The sequence below is a fragment of the Patella vulgata genome, chromosome 4, assembly GCF_932274485.2.
Source record: "Patella vulgata chromosome 4, xgPatVulg1.2, whole genome shotgun sequence".
NCBI classification, from domain to species: Eukaryota; Metazoa; Mollusca; class Gastropoda; family Patellidae; genus Patella; species Patella vulgata.
Window position 1 is genome coordinate 4,245,353 of NC_065882.2, and position 21,429 is coordinate 4,266,781.

At 35.0% G+C, this 21,429-nt stretch overlaps 2 protein-coding genes across 2 annotated transcripts; both read left to right on the top strand.

Annotated features, from left to right (window-relative positions):
* The first annotated feature begins 1,403 nt into the window (after window positions 1-1,403).
* LOC130012360 (sacsin-like) lies at window positions 1,404-6,867 on the top strand. Its single transcript, XM_056100131.1, has one exon. It carries the CDS (start codon window positions 2,150-2,152, stop codon window positions 6,863-6,865), a length of 4,716 nt encoding a protein of 1,571 aa, XP_055956106.1. The 5' UTR covers window positions 1,404-2,149; the 3' UTR covers window positions 6,866-6,867.
* Window positions 6,868-6,884: 17 nt separating this feature from the next.
* LOC130012361 (sacsin-like) lies at window positions 6,885-19,827 on the top strand. The gene is made up of 3 exons (XM_056100132.1): window positions 6,885-8,742; window positions 11,395-11,677; window positions 13,759-19,827. Exons 1-3 carry the CDS (start codon window positions 7,261-7,263, stop codon window positions 13,794-13,796), a joined length of 1,803 nt encoding a protein of 600 aa, XP_055956107.1. The 5' UTR covers window positions 6,885-7,260; the 3' UTR covers window positions 13,797-19,827.
* Window positions 19,828-21,429: the final 1,602 nt, after the last annotated feature.

Consider the following 21,429-nt stretch of genomic DNA (forward strand, 5'->3'; position numbering starts at 1 on the left):
ACTTTGGACAAAAAGAACCATTAACAACAAGAATTAAAAATTTATTAAAGGACTACAGTGATGGATTTACAATACCAAAAGAACTCATACAAAATGCTGACGATGCTGGAGCAACAGTTGTCAAATTTCTGTATGATGAACGAACACTAGATAATGCACAAACATTCCTATTTCATGTAGGAATGGTACCATGTCAAGGACCTGCATTTTGGGCATATAATGATGCACAATTTTCTTCAGATGACTTTGAAAATATCACCAAGTTAGCTGGAGCTACAAAAATGGAAGACAGTTTGAAAATTGGTAGATTTGGCTTAGGTTTCAATTCCGTATACAATCTAACAGATGTTCCTAGTTTTATTTCTGGGGAAACGTATGTAGTGTTCGATCCACACGAAAATCATCTTGGGAAGAGTGGATTGCGACTTAACCTAAACCATTCTTACAATAAACGATTACGAAAGAAGATGAAAGGTCAATTTGTTCCATTCGACGGTGTCTTTAACTGTAAAATTGGCGACTCAAAGAGTAAAGTTAACTTTGATGGAACCCTTTTCCGGTTTCCTCTCCGTAACAGATCTGAAGCTGGAAAAAGTAAAATTAAGGACTTTTCGTATTCCAGTGAAGAAATGGAGAAATTCTTAGAGAAAATTGAAGAAGGAGCTGGAAATTTGCTGATGTTCACTCAAAAAGTTGTTAAAGTTGAATTGTACCATTTAGATGAAAGCTCAGATGTTCCAACAAAACTTATGACCGTTTCCAAATTCTCTGATAATTCAGGAACAACTATTTTGAAAAAATTAAAGGATATGCAAAGTGAATTGGTAAAAGACACAGGAAGGCCAAAACCGCAGATCATGGAAGAAATACGAATTCAGTTGTCAACCACAGTTGAAAACTCCAAGGAATTTTTGATTAGTTGGAGTTACGGGATAGGAAAAGCATTAAGTGAAGCAAAGAAACCAGCTTTTAAAGGACTCCTTCCTGTTGCTGCAACAGCTATTCAATCGGAAAACCACAGTTTGTCAGTAGATAGGCAAAATGTTCATGGATTTTACCCTGAGTCACATCTTTTTTGTTTTCTTCCCTTACCACTTCTATCAGAGTTACCAGTTCATGTCAATGCATCGTTTGCTGTTCAGTCGAGCAGAAGAGAACTAGCATGGCGAAATGAAGATGAATTGGACAATGCAGAAGATAAATGGAATAAAGTGCTTTTAGAAGATGCCGGTAGTCAATCATATATACACATGCTCACTAGAATAGCTCAGAAAACAAGATCTGAACCCCAAGATTACTATAATATTTGGCCATCCATGAATTCTCCACATAAGCATGATCAAATATTATCTCATCATGTATACCAAACTATATGTAAAGGAAATTATGATGTTTTTTTAACACCACAATTCCATCTTGCTTCTTTGAAACAGTCTGTTTTTCTAGATCCAAAATTGAGGAAAGATACCACTGTTGGAACAATCGCTTTTAAAGCTTTGCAGAACTTCTTACATTCTTTGAACAAAGGACAAATTGATCTTATTGACTTGCCTTCATCAATATGGGAGAATTTTGAGCATGCTGAATGCCGACCCTTCTTAGAAGAGTATGTCATCTCAGTAGAAGAGTTCTACGACAAAATAGTTTTTCCACATTTATTAGATAGATACTGGATGAAGGAAGATTTAGATAAACTACTTCTATATGGACTTAATAATGGCAGCAAGGATTTATTGTTACTTTTTTCAAACCATGAGTGTATTCCTACAAAACCAAATGGTAAACGAGCACGTCCATCCAAACTCATAAACCCAAAAGGAGAACTGGCTGAACTATTTTCTGAATCAGAAGAATGCTTTCCAGAAGAAAGTTTCAATAGTTTACAATCTCTTGAAACGCTAGAATCACTAGGGATGCAGGTGGATGAATTTAGTGACTGGAAACTACTTTCTGAAAGAATAGATGTTGCATTAAAATCGGAAGATTATGAACACATTAAGAAACTTGCAACAATTTTCTTCGGTACTTATCATCACCTTGTACCAGAAAAGGAGTTGACCAAACATCTAACAGATTTAAAGTTTGTCCAGATCATGTTCGAGAAAAACTTTCATCTTTAAGATTCTTACCTCGACTTTCTATTTGTCAAATGTATGCATGGTGCAAGAAAACAGATAATAGTGAATTTATCTCTGCAACCGAAGGATACATGCCTGAATTAACAAAACTAGTAGGATGTACACTACCAATTGTTGACACAAAAAGTTTCAAATATAGGAACCCTGTTTCAATTGAGGTTTTGAAATGGTTAGGTGTAAGACAAGAAGCAGATGTTCAATTAGTTGTTGGTAATTTGTTGCGGATATCAGATGACTATATTACATCAGACTCAACATTCAGTCATATGTTTCCGGTGTTAGAAAAGTCTGTGTTGAAAATGTATGACTATATTTTATCACACACAAATGACGAAGTCAATACCTACATTAAAGAGAAATTAAAAAATGCAGCAGTTATTCTACAAGACACCACAATGAAGAGACCACAAGAGATTGTGCTAAACTTGCCCATTGATCTTTCTCCATATTTATATACAATAAACCCAAGATATAAGAAATATTCCGACTTTTTCTGTTTGATTGGTGTAACAAAGAAACTAACCATCTCAAAAATACTTGAAGTTTTAGTATGCATAGTCAATGATAAAGGTAGTGAAGAGCTATCCGATGCTGAAATAACATGTATGGTGCATTTAACTGAGCCATTACCAGAACTACTACTACCAGGTAATAAAATTGACAGTCAAATGATTAAACTACCAGATGATGAAAACAAATTAACTCCAATCAAAGACTTATGGTTTGATGATACTCCTTGGCTGCAATTCAGGTCAAAAAACATCAAGCCATTACATGAGAAGTTTACGCAACGTGTTGCAAGATCCATGGGAGTTCAATCAAAACGTGAACAGACTGTGAATTCCTTATCGAAATCTGATAAATTCTTTCAGTTTGGACAACATGAGGATTTAACCAGTCGTATTCATCGCATTCTTGAGGGTTATCCAAGAGATGACTCAATTTTAAAGGAAATTCTCCAAAATGCTGATGATGCTGGTGCAACAGAGGTTATTTTCATAAAGGATTTCAGGAATCTTCCGGCAAAATCCTTACCAAATGAGAAATGGAGTGATATGCAGGGACCTGCTTTATGCATTTACAATGATAGCTATTTCACAGAACAGGATTTGAAAGGCATTCAAGATTTGGGTATAGGAACTAAGAGGGATGATATATTAAAGACTGGTCAGTATGGAGTAGGATTTAATGTAGTATATCATATAACGGACGCTCCATCATTTTGGTCAAAAGGTGGAAAAATAGGAGAGGTTGTCTGCATTTTTGATCCACATTGCAAATATGTTTCCATGGCAACTCCACAGAAGCCAGGGATGATGATAGATGCAAAAGATCTGCATGAAACATTTGCTGACTTTCACACAGGTTATCTACCAATGTTAACCAGGGACAAGGCACAGGGAACTTTATTCCGTTTACCATTACGCACAAAAGAAATGGCATTATCATCCAAAATTTCAGGGGAAGACACTAACGAAAAAGATATAGAAAAAGTCGTTAAACTACTAGAAGATCAAGTTTTTGACTGTATGATCTTTTTAGAAAACGTAAAGAAAGTAAAAATTGGTTCAATTAGGGAAGAAGAATTGGTAATTGAATATGAAGTTGCTTCAACAATGTCTGGTGAAGATGTAAGCAAACAGGAAGATTATAATCATTACCTTAAAGAGATATCAATGAAAATTAAACAGAAGAAAGACGGTGCTTTCAGTACAACACCAAAAGAAATTTCAATAACACTACAAATAACTGATAACATGAAGAAGAAAGAAGATTATTTGATTGTAAAGCAAGCTGGATTCCTCACAAATTCTCCATTTCCTGAAAAACTTCAGAATGCTTATGAGAATGGACAGCTACAAAAACTACCAAGAGGTGGAGTTGCTATTTTTTTGTCTCCAAAACCAAAAATTACAGGTAGAGCTTATTGTACTTTACCTCTCCCAGTGAAGACAGGTTTACCTGTTCATGTAAATGGGCAATTTGCGTTAGATCATGAGTCTAGGAGAAACTTGTGGAAAAGTGAGGACTCAGTTCAGTATTTATGGAATTTTCAGCTTGGCAAATTTTTAGTAGTACCAGCCTACATATCTGCTCTACAGGAGTATAAACTGTATCCTTTGCCAGCTCGACAATTCAGTACAGAGACCATTGATTTACTTCAAATGATCCGACACTTTGAATCTCTATTCCCGAAGAATAACAATGCCAGTGACAATTATTGGAAAGATTTAGTAAAATCCATTTATGACAAAATAGCAAACGGTAGATTCAACTTGTTCCCTGTTATTTTAGATGATACTTCTAATTGGTTTGAAATTAACTGGGTACCAGTTCAGATAGATGATGACTTTGCTGGTTGTTTTAACACACTTGATCAATACTATAAACCCAAGAAGACACCTCAATATGCCACAATTCAAGATGCTACAACTCAAGATGCTACAGTTTTGTCTTCCCACAAAGCACACTCGAAAATTGATGAAGAAATTGAACTTACACGTCAACTGGAAGATCTAGAGAACATTTTGGTCTCACTGGGAATGAAAGTTTTGAAATCTGCCGGTTGGATTCGACAAGAAATTAAAGGAGCTAAAACTGTTAGTCCAGAGTTGGTATTGAAGTTTCTAAAATCTCATACAAATCAAGGGCAATCCAATGGATGTATTTTAGGAGAACTGCCAAGAGATGTTAATCAAACTTCTTTTAAAAGCGTAGGTAATTTGAAAATCGTGTTCGAGTTTGTGATGAAAGTCATTACGGAAGAATACTCCCAAAACAGTAGCCATAAGGATTCCAAATCTATTGACTTCTTGTATGGGGCACCACTTTTACTACGACAAAATCATCAACTAGATGTTTTTAGTGAGGACAGCGTAGTTACTGTATCAAAATTCTGTGATCTTTTACCGAAATATTCAGACCGGTTTCTTTCTCAAGATATTTTACCCATTCTTGAAGACTATGTTTCAGTATATAAACCGCTTAAAGAATGGAGCATTGCAGAATTCGCGGACTGGTGTAATGGAACAGATTTACATCTCTCTATTGGTCAGGATAGAATGGTATCTTGGAAGAGAGGAAAACCTGTAAGTGAGCCATGGCTGGTTATGCTCTGGAATTTTCTTAACCATCATATAAAAAAATCAGCAGATAACTTTGGATCAATATCTTTAGAAAACCATTTGAACCCAGTTAAATCCTTTTCTATACTTCCTGTTAAAACTGCGAGTAACACGTTTAAGTTGTATCCATTGAGTCAAGCTGATAATGTTATAGACTATGTACATCTATCGCCCTGTGATATGAATGTAATGCCTGTATTAAAGGAGACAGCGAAGATTCTCAAAAACTTAAGGTTACCAGAATTACACCATCTCGCCTTGGATCTCTACCATGAGTACAGAGCCTGTGACATAGTGGCGAATATGAAACATCCAATAAGGCTCCTTGAAGTATTATACACTAACACAAATTGCTTTGCATCAATAGAAACCAAAGAAGCAGAAATCATTTTGCAATATTTTAATGAGTTTAGAAACAAAATGGTGACTTACCAGAATAAATTAAAAGAATTAAAACTTTATGAAACACATGATGGTGAATTGATTACCTTAAATAATATGCCGAAAAAATGTATCAGACTAAGGGATTCTTACCCACAAGTACCTTCACAAGGTTTTCAAGACTGGTCATCTGTATCAAATGTTATTATCCTAAAACGTCACAGCAAGCTTGATGATCTATTTAAAACCATTGGAATAGAAGATACTTCACCAGCAGACCTCTACTTAACATATATTCTTAGGTATTTTCATGGCTTTAGTGATGAAGACCAGTTGTGTCATTTGCAGTACATTAAAGACAACCTGTTGATCAAAATGGAAAGGGATTTTAAACCCAAAAGAGAGAAATTAATTCAAATGCTAACACAAGTCAAATTTATTTCATACAGAAATGAAAAAACAGTAGCCTCAACCTTCTATGAAAAGGAAAATGAAGTATTTGATGTGATGCATGAATTACTTGAATTTCCACCACCACCATTTAATGACCCTACATGGAGACGATTCTTGATTCACGCTGGACTGAAAAATAAAGTGTCAGAAGATAACTTTGTCTTTTTTGCAGAAACGATTGCCCAAGAAGCACTTTCTAATGGTGTAACGGACAAATTAAAAAATCAATCACTAGTACTTGTCAATTATCTGTTTAAAAAGAAAAACGATAATAACATACAAAGTATCTGCACGAGAATAAAAAGCATCAAATTTCTTGAACAAGAGAGTTTACCAGATGATGACTACAGAATACAAATTAATTCACAGTTTGGCAGCTGTAGAAATTTTATAGCATTCCAGGATTCATATGATTACAAACGTTTTGATCTAATTTGGTCGGTGAAAAATGTTCTGAAAAGAAACATTTGTGATTTAGCAAGACGGGACGAGTTTTATGTTAATTGGTTCCAACTGTTAGGAATATCACAAAATGTGGATTCAACCACATTCATCAGAAATATGCAAAATGTGTGTTCATCTCTGACAGATAAATCAGTTGCGAGTAGAATTAGCTTAGACGACCAGAAGAAGTTATTTGAAACATATTATCAATTTCTACAGGATAAGTTACCTGAAGTTAGGGAGGAACTTAACAATCTTAAAGATTATCATACTATATTTTTACCTGATGATGAATTGCTTGTTCCAGCTTCTCAGTTATTCTAGAAATCAGTCCAGACGATCTTATCGATGGACACATATTTAAGGCACCAATATATTATGGCAAATATTTTGATGTCTTTGAGGCACTTGGAGTAAGAAAATCTGCCATTCCTGACATATATCTTGAAGCTCTGTGTGGCATTGAAGAAAACTGTAATGGGGAGAAATTAGATCCCAATGAATCTGTCGCTGTTCAAAAATGCATCAAACAATTGAACATTCTATGGGAAAAGAATGCAGATCAAAAAGATGAGTCGAAAAATCTGATATTGTTTTTACCAAATCAACAAAATGTGCTAAAAAATTCCACGAAGCTTGTCTTTATAGATGACTATTCTATTTATAGCCGAACTAAACAGCTTTGTATTGACTTTTTTATTGGATACAAACGTTTGGAAATGCAGATACCTGATCCTAACAGAATTCATCGTTTCTGGCCAAAAAAATTCCAGATGAAGAGATTAAGTAAAATTGTAACTGAAAGACTAAATCAAGATTGTATTCAAGGAGCAGTATCTGGTGAGCTTGCTAATGAAGTGAGTAAAAGGCTTAAAAGTGAAGAAATGCGTGATGCTTTAGTGCGTTTACTGAAACATTATCAACATAAGGCTGACATACCAGTTGATGATGAAGAAACCATAAAAAATAAACTCCAAACCATTATAGACATAAAGGTATGTGAAGATAAAAACCTGTCCACGGTACTCGTCTATGAAGGAAAGGTGGTACCTAATAGTGAATGTAAAAAATCAGCATACTTTGTAGAGTCAGAGTTGAGCCAACAAAACAAATCCACCAAAGACTATATTTTATACATCAATCAAGAAATCAATGTAGAAGGCTATGAACTCACAAAAACATTAATTGCTCTTCTGAATCGAGTTCTCGGTGGTGTAGACATCATGCTTTTCAATGCCATTTGGAGTATGAATCTCTCAAAAATTTCAGAATTCCTCAATGATAAAAACATTATTCATTCTGATTATGCTGAAATAGCATCCAGTATATTTCCTGAACTAGGTACTGAGATTCCAAAAGATCTTCACTTTCTGTTGAACAATGGTTTTGGTGAGTTTTATGAAGGTGAATATGTTGGTTTTGAAGTTTACGATCCTGATCTTGAAGAAACAAAATCTGATTATGTAGAATATTCACCAATGTATGTATATGCCAAAATTGTTAAAAAGGTTAAAGTAGAAACAGACGAGGAATTTGCTACATTCAGCATAAATATTGGTGAAGACGATTTAAAAGAAGTTTACTTTTTCAAGATCTACAAGTTCCATCGAACACGAAAAAGTACATCTAGAACATTGGAATTAAGTGATAAAATGAACGAAGATGATTTAGATGGATCTAGTCAAGATATCGAAACCATATTGCTGGGCATCCGTAAGACCTTAATAAAAGCTTGGAAACTTCCAGAAAAAGAAAGAAAAGCAGTCCTAAAACGACTGATATTGCTATGGCATCCTGATAAAAATCTACATAATCAAAAAATGGCGACTGAAATTACCCAAAAGATATTCATGTATGTAAAGAGATTAAACAATGGTCTCTCGTTAGATGAACTTGATGAAACTGATTATGGCCACACAAGTTCAAGTTCCAGAAACTATAATTCAGATGATGATTCATATAGATCTTTCTATAAAAACATGTATTCACGAGGAAGGAGCTATGCTAAAAACTTTAAACATTACTGGTCAGATGAAAGTTGTGGGCATCACCATTCCTGGACTCGGACTGAACCAAGACCGATGCCGGATCATGCTGTCCGATGGCTGAGACAAGCTGTAAGTGATCTAAAAGCAGCTGAACTTTTTCAACAGAATATTGGTGATGATTTTCATAATTGGGTATGCTACAAATGCCAGCAGGTAAGCTTAAAGTTACTTTCCCAGTGATACAGGACGGAGGGCTGAGTTTCCGTGTACACATTGACGTGCACGTAAAAGATCCCTCGGCAGTTTGAATTTGATATAAGAGTAGGCCGTAGTGTGCGCTGTCCGGGCAAAATTTCCCTCATAGCACAGTGTATGGCGTATACCGTCTTCATTAGCCCAGTTCGGAGCAGAACAGAAGGACGTTAAACTCCATTTCATTTCATTTCCTTTCCTTGAATTCTTGCCCCCTTCCCCCCTCTCTCTCTCACAGGTATGTTATGCTAACTCTATGTGAGAGAGAGAGAGAGAGAGAGAGAAATGGGGTTTAACATCCACTCGACACAAACTAGGTCATTTCGGGCCTAACGTATGGTTTAATTTTATTTCAATAATTCTCTTGCGCGTAGGGGTCTTTAGCAGTGGGAGGAAACCGGAGGAACCGGAGAAAACCCACGAGGTTGGACAGGCGACCCTTCTCCTTGTCACGTACAACCGGAGAATCGAAACCACGCCAGTTGACTCAATGACAGACTTAATGATACAGCGTGCACACGCTAACCATTCAGCCATCCAACCCCCCACTAACTCTTTGTAGAACACCTGATGCCACTTCTCATTTGAATAATTTACGTAGCTGACAATATTTTACATGGTGACTTCTGTTTATTATCCCGCGCCAAACGAAGTTAGGGAGGGATATTGAAATGGGGTCCGTCCGTCCAATTTCATTTCCGGAGCATATCTCATAAACCATTCAAGATATCTTTCTGAAACTTTGCACACACATCAACCTATTACAGTAGTTGTGCCTTTTGGTATTTAGAAATTTCTGGAATTAATATATTGTGTGTTTCCATAGAAACAAATTTGACTTAGTTTTTGGTGTACAATTTTGTTTCCGGAGCATATCTCATAAACCGACCAAGATATCTTTCTGAAACTTTGCACACGCATCAACCTATTACAGTAGTTGTGCCTTTTGCTATTTAGGATTTCTGGGATTAATATTTTTTGTGTTTCCATGGAAACAAATTTGACTTAGTTTTTGATGTACAATTTTGTTTCCGGAGCATATCTCATAAACCATTCAAGATATCTTTTTGAAACTTTGTACAGACATCTACCCATTACAGTAGTTGTGTCTTTTGCTGTTTAGGAATTTCTGGGATTGATATTTTGTGTGTTTCCATGGAAACAAATTTGACTTAGTTTTTGATGTACAATTTTGTTTCCGTAGCATATCTCATAAACCATTCAAGATATCTTTTTGAAACTTTGTACAGACATCTACCCATTACAGTAGTTGTGTCTTTTGCTATTTAGGAATTTCTGGGATTGATATTTTGTGTGTTTCCATGGAAACAAATTTGACTTAGTTTTTGATGTACAATTTTGTTTCCGGAGCATATCTCATAAACCATTCAAGATATCTTTTTGAAACTTTGTACAGACATCTACCCATTACAGTAGTTGTGTCTTTTGCTATTTAGGAATTTCTGGGATTGATATTTTGTGTGTTTCCATGGAAACAAATTTGACTTAGTTTTTGGTGTACAATTTTGTTTCCGGAGCATATCTCATAAATCGTTCAAGATATCTTCATGGCACTTATTTGAATTTCTCAGATTTGATAATTTTATGTGTTTCCATGGAAACACATTTGACTGTTCAAGATACCTTTAAAATAATTTTACCCATTATTTTATTTTCTGAAATCCAGCCTTCCGTCCTGATTTTGTTTCTGGAGCATATTTTATTATCTGTTCAAGAAATCTTTTTGAAACTTTGTACAAACATTAACCTATTATAGTATTTTATTTCCTGATGTATACGTTTATTGTTTAACATACATCAGCTGATTGAGGTAGGCAAAGGTTGTTGTGCAAACCTTACAGGGAGTAGCGACCCTGCCTTGCTGAGCTACTGTGATCAGAGTATGAAATTCTGTGAATTGATATTCCATGTGTCTTAATATGAGATTTGTCTAAAGCTCCAGTTCCCTCCACTTGCAAAATATCTCTATTTTCTATGTAGTCATGTCTAATTTTTAAAACCAGAGCTTAATGTCATAAATTATCGCAAATCTTCTAGTAAATAGCAATCAGTCATTAGTTTTCAGAAATAGAGAGCAATATCTACTAAACAGGGCCACAATATTAGGACCAGTGACACTGTTTGCGAAATCTGATACATTTTTATATTGATTACCAATAGCATAAACAAGTTATTTTTCCTTATTTCTTCCAAACAAGTGCAAGGGCACGGGATGTTGATGACTAGTCATCTTGTTTTGTTTACTATGACAGGTTCAAACTATTACAAGAGTGAGCTGCGTTATTGTTTATCGTCGGCGAAGTGTCAAAAGGGTGTATCTAAAAATTTCTAAAGATTAAGAAATAGAACCTTTTGCATTTCAAAATTTCCACAAATCAAGATACATTATTTGGACACATGATACCCAGAACAGTTCTAATTGGCGCAGAGATACACAGCTTAGACAGAAATGTGCATATTAATTGGGAGATTTTAAAAATGCAAAAAAGTGTATTTGACTAATTCCCCGAGATACTACCTTTTGACACTTCACCGTTGTTATGTTATTATAAAATTGTTTTAGAATATGTATGTACAATTTATGATTTATAGGCTGCTGAGAAAGCTCTGAAAGCTGTTTGGTATACCATAGATGGAAATAACGTAACACATGCTCACAATCTGTATCTAGTTGCTCGTGAATTACCGTATGATAACTTAAAAACACTTGCATTAGAACTACAAAATATGATTGGTGATCATACTCGTATGCGATATCCAGACACACTTAGTTACCCTCAAATTCCAAATGATGTATACAACAAAAATCATTCTCAAAAAGGCTGTGAGATAGCAAGAAAGATCGTGAATGGGGCATCTGAAATAATCAATTCCAGTAAGTACATCTGGGTCCTATTTCTCAAAATCTTAAACATGCATTATGCAAGAGCTAAATCTGCCGATTGCAGGTCTTTCTTTAGGCCTGAAATGTTATATAAACTAATAATTAACGTATCCAGACCATAATCAACTCTCGATGTCAACGCTAGCCTGCGATAATTGTTGGATTATGATCTGATTTGCTGCATAACTTTCTTTCTCGATTTAACGATTAAATGGATAATCGGGACTATGATTTTTGTTGTACGAACTTTAGTAATGATGGCTTTTTTCTCGGTTCATAGTGGATCAATTTGACTGAAATTTTCAGCAAATTGCCTTAATATTATCTAGTTTTTAACTATTATAGTGAGAACTGCCAACTTGTTATCTAATCTCCCATAATGTATCTTTAACTAAAGATAAAATCCAAATTTTAGTAGATACTTTAATTTTGATTGGCTAAGCACTAAAATCAATCTAATATTATCCAATCAAATTACTGAAATTTGGATTTTGTCTTAGTTAGAATTGCGTGAAACAGACCCCTGTTACCTCATAGATTTTAACTGAGATTTGAAACAATTGAGAAATAGATTCTATTTATACTAATATCTGTGACTGTCGGTTATCTGTTTATCTGTTCAGGGTTAGCGACTACACTAGGACTGTCCCGACGCTGAAATTTGGTGCATAAGGGTAGCTAGGTGGCGTTGGCTTACCGCTTCTGGTTTCAGAGTTATGATATACTGGTTTCAACCCGTGCAGCACCGGGTCATCCTCTAGGGATGCATACAATTGGTTATAATATATTCCATAAAAATGAGATCTGCATGTGAAGTTGTGCACATGAATGAGAGAGAGAGGAATGGGGTTTAACGTCCACTCGACACAAACTAGGTCATTTCGGGACTAACATATGGTTTATTTTTTTTATTTCAATAATTCGCTTGCGCGTAGGGGCCACATGAATGAAAAATACCATCTATTAATATTAGTTACAAAATGACCTATGTTATTTCCACTATTGACAAAACCCTGTAAACACTCTACATGCCAATCTTTGTCCCCCACCTTTTGAAGAAAGCAGGGGATTATTAAAATGGGTTCGTCCGTCTGTCTGTCTGTCTGTCTGTCTTTTTGTCTGTACTTCACACTGTTTGGGACACAATAACTCTCTTTCTAATTGAACTAGAGTGTTCAAACTTGGTGTAGGTGTTTATTAGGTCAATGCCTTGATGGATTTCGAAGATGAGCATTTCCTGCTTAGAGTAAGCAGAGATAAGCAATTAGATTGGTTGATGCTTTGGGACACGATAACTTTAGTTCTAATTAAGTGAGAGTGATGAAACTTGGTGTATAGTTTCATTACACCAATACCTCGAATAAATTCGATAATTAACATTTTCTGCTCAGGGTAAGCAGAGATAAATAATCTGATTGGTTGATTCTTTGGGGCACAATGACTTTAGTTTAAATTAAGTGAGAGTGATGAAACTCTGAGTATAGATTCATTATGTCATTACCTTGACTTCGTTCCATGATAAGAATTTTCTGCTTAGGCTAAGGAGCAACAAGCAAGTTGATTGGTCAAGACTTTGGCACATAACAACTCTGCTTTTGATTGAGGTAGAATGTTTAAACTTGGATGTAGATGTTCATTAGGTGAATGTTTTGACTGAGTTCAATGATTAACATTTCGAGCTAAAGCTAAGCATAGCTAAGTAATTTCATTGGTTGATGCTTTGGGACAAGATAACCTTGATTCTATCTGATAGAGAGTGATGAAACATAGTATATAGTTTAATTGCTCGATACTTTTGAAAAAAATAAATGTGCGATTAATTAATATGTGTCATCTATTTATTTTGGGATTTTGGCGGGGGACATCAGCCTCACTGTTGGCTTGTTTTTCATGATTTTCAACTTGCTGTCGGCCTAGTTTGACTAGTAATGAGGGCGAAATAAGAGACAACAAAGCTGTTGGTCGGTGTAATATTGATAAAGCAACAGAGTGGTTTGTTGAAACTATCAGAGTTTAATATGTGCTATAAATATATCTAGAGTTTTGAATTTTGATAATCTTTAATTTTTCAGATGATTCGCGGGGTGCTAAGAAGCAGAGAATAGCGTAAAATCTAAATTCCGAAAGAACAAAGAGCATTTACATTTTGATGTAATTTTACATTTTAGAAATATATATTTGTAAGTTTTAATATTTTAAAGCAAATATGTTTTGTTCATTCTACTATTGTTATAGTCTGTCTATAGCAGGTCTTCTCTACATTACTAGTGTTTTGCCATTAGTTTTGATATATCGATAAAATATGAGTTTTGATTTGATTAAACATACATTATGCAAGATTTAAAGATTAAATGGATAATCAAGACTATGCTGTTTATCATACTGACTTTAGTAATAATGACCGAGGCTAGGCAGAAATTTCAATAGCTTAGTTCTCGGTTTATAGTGGATCAATTTGAATGAAATTTTCAGCAAATTGCCTTTACATTATCTAGATTTTAACTATTATAGTGAGAACTGCCAACTCGTTATCCAATCTCCCATAATGTATCTTTACTGCCAACTCGTTATCGAATCTCCCATAATGTATCTTTAATATGTGAATATGTTTTGGGAGATAGATATATTCCATAAATTTGATATATAATTTTTTTTACATGAAAAAATATTGATAAGTAGTAGTTATTAGCACACTTTCCGAGGTGTATCAGTGAATATCAGGACAGTTTTGGTCGAGGGTCCAGCCGAGGCGTCTCCCGACCAAAACTGTCCTGATATTCACCGATACACCGAGGAAAGGTGCTAATAAGTTACTTACATCACATTTCTATCGAGTATTGTGAAGCAAAATGTGAAAAATAGTATTTATTATCGAGTCGTTTCAACCGAAAAGTGACAAATACTTTCTGCTCTTTCATTATTTATCCCTTTCTGAGCCTCACGTTACATTTCATGGTAGAATGATTTCGCAGTGTAGAGACGACCTGAGTAGTATTTACACGTGCGTCTTGCTATGATACTCTGAGCGTAAAACAATCGCGTGTTTGTTAGACCACATCGTCAAAACAACTTGTCTATGGCGTAGAGGACTGCGATATTATTAAATGTAGTGTAAAGGAAATGCAAAACGTGAAAGTATGCATCGGCGGATGGTTCTTCCGTTGAAATTTATTTGTAATAAAGTTTATGACTTTCTAGGCGTTTTTTTTCATCCTGCTTATTTTCAATGCCTGTGAAGTGTCCAGCAAGAGAACTGCGCCTTCTATCATCACAATTAATTAAAATAATTATTCAATATTCTAATTTATATATTTTGCATATTAATATAAATCAAACCAAATTATGAAATAGATGCCAATTGATATGTATAATAATTGATTTTTGTAATATGTTGTTATGTTAATTTAATGTCATTGTATATGTTTTTGAACTGCCATGTAGTTCCTCCCATTTTGTTTTGTTACTATGATTTTGACTAGTTGTTTCATGTACACTGTATAGAGACAGCCTTATCAATTGCGAACTGGGTTGGACTAAATGTCTGCTAACGGTCCGTGTATCAGAAATGGACAGTACTCTTTCTGTACATTTCTGATACACGAATACTTTTAGGCATGTGTTGCAAATAAACAGGACAGTTTTATCAAAGGTTGCCAGTGGCAACGAGTAGAAGTGGGATGTAATATATATATTGTATAATGTTGCCTATGTATGTCCATCCATCCCAATTGTTGTATCCCAATAAATCAAACTTTTTGTGTTATTGAGATTTGCACTGGTTATTGAGAGAGTTAATGCTCTTGCCATTACAATTTTGTAATTGCTCCAAATGTGGTCATATATTGTTGTCACTCTGCTGTACTCCATCCATATGTTCAAAGAATTCTATCCAATTTGGTTGAAATTTATTTTCATTATTAAAATCAACATGTATTTAGAATGTGGATGCTTCATCTTGATACCACAGAACCTCTGTTTTGCGTCCCATCTGAACGATTAGACAGATATCCTTATCAGGCCCTCTATCCAGCACCACTGACAAGGGGAAGTAACTGAGAATTACCATCAGTTTGAGATGTGTTTTTATACGCCCACATGGAAATGTGGTCGTATATTGCCGTCGGTCCGCCTGTTCATCGTCCACAATTTCTTGTGAACACTCTACAGACTACATTTATCATCTGATTGTTTTGAAATTGATATATGTTGTTTGAATTAGTGAGATGAAGAAGGCTATTTTATTTCAATAACTTCCCTTAGTTTCTTCTGGAGTTATGGCCCTTGTTTCACTTTGTTGCACCTTGTGAACGCTCTAACGACAAAAGTTATCAACCGATCTGTATGAAATTTATACTCATCATTTAAATTAGTAAAACAAAGAAGCCTATTGAATTTCAGCAATTTCCGTTAATTACAGCTCGAGTAATGGCCCTTGTTTAACTTGTTGAATCTTGTGAACGCTTGAGTTATGGGCAGTTATGGCCCTTGATTTACTTGGTTGAACTTTGTGAACATTCGAACGACAAAAGTTATCATCCGATCTGTATGAAATTTATATGCATTATTTGAATTAGTAAAACGAAAAAGCCTCTTGAATTTAAACAATTTCTGTAGATTACTTCCAGAGTTATGCCCTTGTTTTAGTTTTTAGAAACTTGTGAACCCTCAAACGACGAAAATTATAATGTCATCTGTATGAAATTGTCTATTAAATTCCCCTAATTACATACAAAAGAATAATTATGTGACAACCCTGGACGATTTACTGCTATGGACGTATGTTTTGTTGCCTGGCAACCTATCTTTGTATATTATATTCCTGTTTTTGAAATATGTTTATTTATTCATATTTTTGGTTATAGTTTGATAATTTATTGTCATTTTCTTTCATTTTGAAATACTGTAGTGTTTTTTGTTATATTTTGTATTTTTGAAATAGTTTATTAATTATTTTGGAAATATCATTTTGTATTCTGATATATATTAATTTTCCATTATTTTCTTCTATTTTTGGTTATAGTTTGTTAATTTTTTTCGTCATTTTCTTTCATTTTGAAATACTGCTTTTTTATACGCCCACATTTTCATGTGGACGTATTATGCCGTCGCCCCTGTCCGTCCGGATGTCCGTCCACAATTGTTTGTGGACTCTCTACAGGTCACAATTCTTATCCGATTTCGACGAAACTTGAAATATAGGTTTATCCCCAAAAGATCTCGGCTGCTTTCGATATTGGCATGTATCGGATCGAAACTTCATGGATTATGGCCCCTGTTTGTACGAAAAATCACGTTTTTAGCTTGTGGACCCTATAGAGGTCACAATTTTTATCCGATTTTGTTGAAACTTGAAATGTAAGTCTATAATCCAAAGATATTCGCGCATATCGGACTGTAATTTCCTGAATTATGGCCCCTGATTGTACGAAAAATCACGTTTTTAGCTTGTGGACCCTATAGAGGTCATAATTTTTATCCGATTTAAAAAAACGTATTATTATATCACCAATACACACTAAGGACGACTGAGTTTGAATTTCATGAAAATCGACCCAAAATTGACAGACGAAATTGGCCGCCGTTCATTCTCAAATAGCGTAAAAAATATGGTATATCAAGGTTGTGGACCCTATAGAGGTCACAATTTTTATCCGATTTTGTTGAAACTTGAAATATAAGTTTATAGCCCAAAGATCTCGGTTCCTTTCGATATTTGCCCATATCGGACCGTAACTTTCTGAATTATGTCCCCTGATTGTACGAAAAATCATGATTTTAGCTTGTGGACCCATTAGAGGTCATAATTTTTATCCGATTTAAAAAAACGTATTATTATATTACCGTTCCACCCTAAGGACAGTTGAGTTTGAATTTTGTGAAAATCGCCCCAAAATTGACAGACAAAATGGCCGCCGTTCGTTCTCAAATAGCGTAAAAATATGGTATATCAAGGTTGTGGACCCTATAGAGGTCACAATTTTTATCCGATTTTGTTGAAACTTGAAATGTAAGTTTATAACCCAAAGATCTCGGTTCCTTTCGATATTCGTGCATATCGGACCGTAACTTCCTGAATTATGGCCCCTGATTGTACGAAAAATCACGTTTTTAGCTTGTGGACCCTATAGAAGTCATAATTTTTATCCGATTTAAAAAAACGTTCTATTATATCACCGTTACACCTTAAGGATGACTGAGTTTGAATTTCGTGAAAATCGGCCCAAAATTGACAGACAAAATGGCCGCCATTCGTTCCCAAATAGCGTAAGAATATGCTATATCAAGGTTGTGGACCCTATAGGGGTCACAATTTTTATCCGATTTTGTTGAAACTTGAAATGTAAGTTTATAACCCAAAGATCTCAGTTCCTTTCGATATTCGTGCATATCGGACAGTAACTTCCTGATTGTACGAAAAATCACGTTTTTAGCTTGTGGACCCTATAGAAGTCATAATTTTTACCCGATTTAAGAAAACGTATTATTATATTGGTTTAGTAGTGTTTTTATACGCCCACATTGAAATGTGGTCGTATATTGTCGTCGCCCCCGTCCGTCCCTCGGTCCGTCCGTCCGTCAGTCCGGCGTCCACAATTGCTTGTGGACGCTCTAGACGCTAAAGTTAATACCTGATTGACTTTAAATTTATATACAATGTTTAAAGCCGTGAGACGAAGAAGCCTATTGATTTTCAGCGATTTCCGATAATTACTGCCAGAGTTATGGCCCTTGATCACTTCAAAAAATCTTGTGGACGCTGTAGAGGCTAAAGTTAATATCCGATTGACTTGAAATTTATACACAGTGTATAAGGTCATGAGGCGAAGAAGCCTATTGATTTTCAGCGATTTCTGATAACTACCAGAGTTATGGCCCTTGATCACTTCAAAAAGTCTTGTGGACGCTCTAGAGGCTAAAGTTAATATCCGATTGACTTTAAATTCATACACAGTGTTTAAGGTCATGAGATGAAGAAGCCTATTGATTTTCAGTGATTTCTGATAATTACTGCCAGAGTTATGGCCCTTGATCACTTCAAAAAATCTTATGGACGCTCTAGAGGCAAAAGTTAATATCTGATTGACTTTAAATTTATACACAGTGTTAAAGGTCATGAAACGAAGAAGCCTATTGATTTTCAATGATTTTCAATAATTACTGCCAGAGTTATGGCCCTTGATCACTTCAAAAAATCTTGTGGATGCTCTAGAGGCCTAAGTTAATATCCGATTGACTTTAAATTTATACACAGTGTTTAAGGTCATGAAACGAAGAAGCCTATTGATTTTCAGCGATTTCCGATAATTACAGCTAGAGTTATGGCCCTTGACCACTTCAAAAGATCTTGTGGACGCTCTAGAGGGTAAAGTTAATATCCGATTGACTTTAAATTTATACACAGTGTTTAAGGTCATGAGACGAAGAATCCTATTGATTTTCAGCAATTTCAGATAATTACAGCTAGAGTTATGGCCCTTGATCACTTCGAAAAATATTGTGGACCCTCTAGAGGGTAAAGTTAATATCCGATTGACTTTAAATTTATACACAGTGTTTAAGGTTATGAGACGAAGAATCCTATTGATTTTCAGTGATTTCCGATAAATTTTTGCCAGAGTTATGGCCCTTGATCACTTTGAAAAATCTTGTGGACGATCTAGAGGCTAAAGTTAATATCCGATTGATTTCAAATTTATACAGAGTGTTAAAGGTCTTGAGACGAACAAGTTTATTGATTTTCAATGAATCTTTATGACTTGAACAGCTAAATCCATGATGTTAAAAGTTTCGTATACTAAACGTTAGCATGGGGCAGAACTTTATAAAAACCAAACAAATTCTAATGGTTTTCTGATAATTACTTAATCAGATTTTAATGTATTATAAATGTTTCATTACCAAAAAAAGTAAAAATATGCGACAACTCTTATTGACTGCCCGGACGATATAGCTGTTGTGGGCGTATGAATCGTTGCCTGGCAACCTATCTTTTGTTACATGTGTATATTTATTTTGTATTTTTGAAATAGTTTATTAATTAAAGTAGTTTGGAAATATCATTTTGTATTCGGATATATATTAATTTTACATTATTTTTTTCTTATTTTGCTGTTCTTATATATTACATAGTCATTTTCTTATTTTGTTATTCTACTTTGTGTTAGTATTCTCTTTGCTTGGAAGCTTGAACATGTTTTGATTTCAGTATCTTGACAATAGCTGCGTACTTCTTTATTTTAATCGCTTAATTCTCGGTTCATAGTGGATCAATTGGAATGAAATTTTCATCAACTTCCCTTTACATTATCTAGTTTTTATACGCCCACATTGAAATCGTCGCCCCCGTCCGTCCATCGGTCCGTCCGTCCACAATTGCTTGTGGACGCTCTAGAGGCCAAAGTTAATATCTGATTGACTTTAAATTTATACACAGTGTTTAAGGTCATGAGACGAAAAAAGCCTATTGATTTTCAGCGATTTCCGATAATTACTGCCAGAGTTATGGCCCTTGATCACTTTGAAAAATCTTGTGGACGCTCTAGAGGCCTAGGTTAATATCCGATTGACTTTAAATTTATACACAGTGTTTAAGGTCATGAGACGAAGAAGCCTGTTGATTTTCAGCGATTTCTGATAATTACTGCCAGAGTTATGGCCCTTGATCACTTTGAAAAATCTTGTGGACACTCTAGAGGCCAAAGTTAATATCTGATTGAATTCAAACTTATACACAGTGTTTAAGGTCATGAGACGAAGAAGCCTATTGATTTTCAGCAATTTACGATAATTACTGCCAGAGTTATGGCCCTTGATCACTTTGAAAAATCTTGTGGATGCTCTAGAGGCCAAAGTTAATATCTGATTGACTTTAAATTTATACACAGTGTTTAAGGTCATGAGACGAAGAATCCTATTGATTTTCAACGATTTCCGATAATTACTGCCAAAGTTATGGCCCTTGATCACTTTGTGACGCTCTAAAGGCTAAAGTTATCATCCGATTGACTTCAGATTGATACACAGAGTTTAAGATCTTGAGACGAACAAGTATATTGATTTTCAATGAATTTTTATGTCTTGAACAGCTAAATCCATGATATTAAAAGTTTTGTATACAAAACGTTAGCATGTTGCAGAACTTTATAAAAACAAACAAATTCTAATGGTTTTCTGATAATTACTTCATGAGTTGTTGCTCTTAATCAGATTTTAGTGTATTATAAATGTTTCATTACGTAAAAATATGCGACAACTCTAGTTGACTGCCCGGACGATTTAACTTTTGTGGGTGTATGTTTCGTTCTTTAACTATTATAGTGAGAACTACCAGCTAGTTATCTAATCTCCCATAATGTATCTTTAAGACATTTGATCAGTTATGTGGAGTCTAGTGCAAAATCTGAAGCAAGTCATTGAAATAGAGAGAGAGAGAAATGGGGTTTAATTTTATTTCAATAATTCGCTTGTGCATAGGGATCTTTAGCAGTGGGAGGAAACCGGAGGACCCGGAGAAAACCCATGAGGTTGGACAGGCGACCCTACTCCTTGTCACGTACAACGGGGGATTCGAAACCACGCCAGTCGAATCAATGACAGACTTTATGATACAGCGCGCACACTCTAACCATTCAGACATCCAACCCCCCCCCCCGTCATTGAAATAGTTTAGCAATTATTTACATTGTTTGACTCTGTAATGATACCCTATTTAAGTTATTATTTGTGTGATTTTTATACGCCAA

What these genes read in the sequence shown, in the direction of transcription:
- LOC130012360 (XM_056100131.1), top strand. Translation starts at nt 2,150, where the DNA reads ATGTATGCATGGTGCAAGAAAACAGATAATAGTGAATTTATCTCTGCA.
- LOC130012361 (XM_056100132.1), top strand. Translation starts at nt 7,261, where the DNA reads ATGCAGATACCTGATCCTAACAGAATTCATCGTTTCTGGCCAAAAAAA. An exon ending in TATGCTACAAATGCCAGCAG is followed by an intron (nt 8,743 to 11,394) that starts GTAAGCTTAAAG and finishes TATGATTTATAG; the next exon opens with GCTGCTGAGAAAGCTCTGAA. An exon ending in ATCTGAAATAATCAATTCCA is followed by an intron (nt 11,678 to 13,758) that starts GTAAGTACATCT and finishes TTAATTTTTCAG; the next exon opens with ATGATTCGCGGGGTGCTAAG.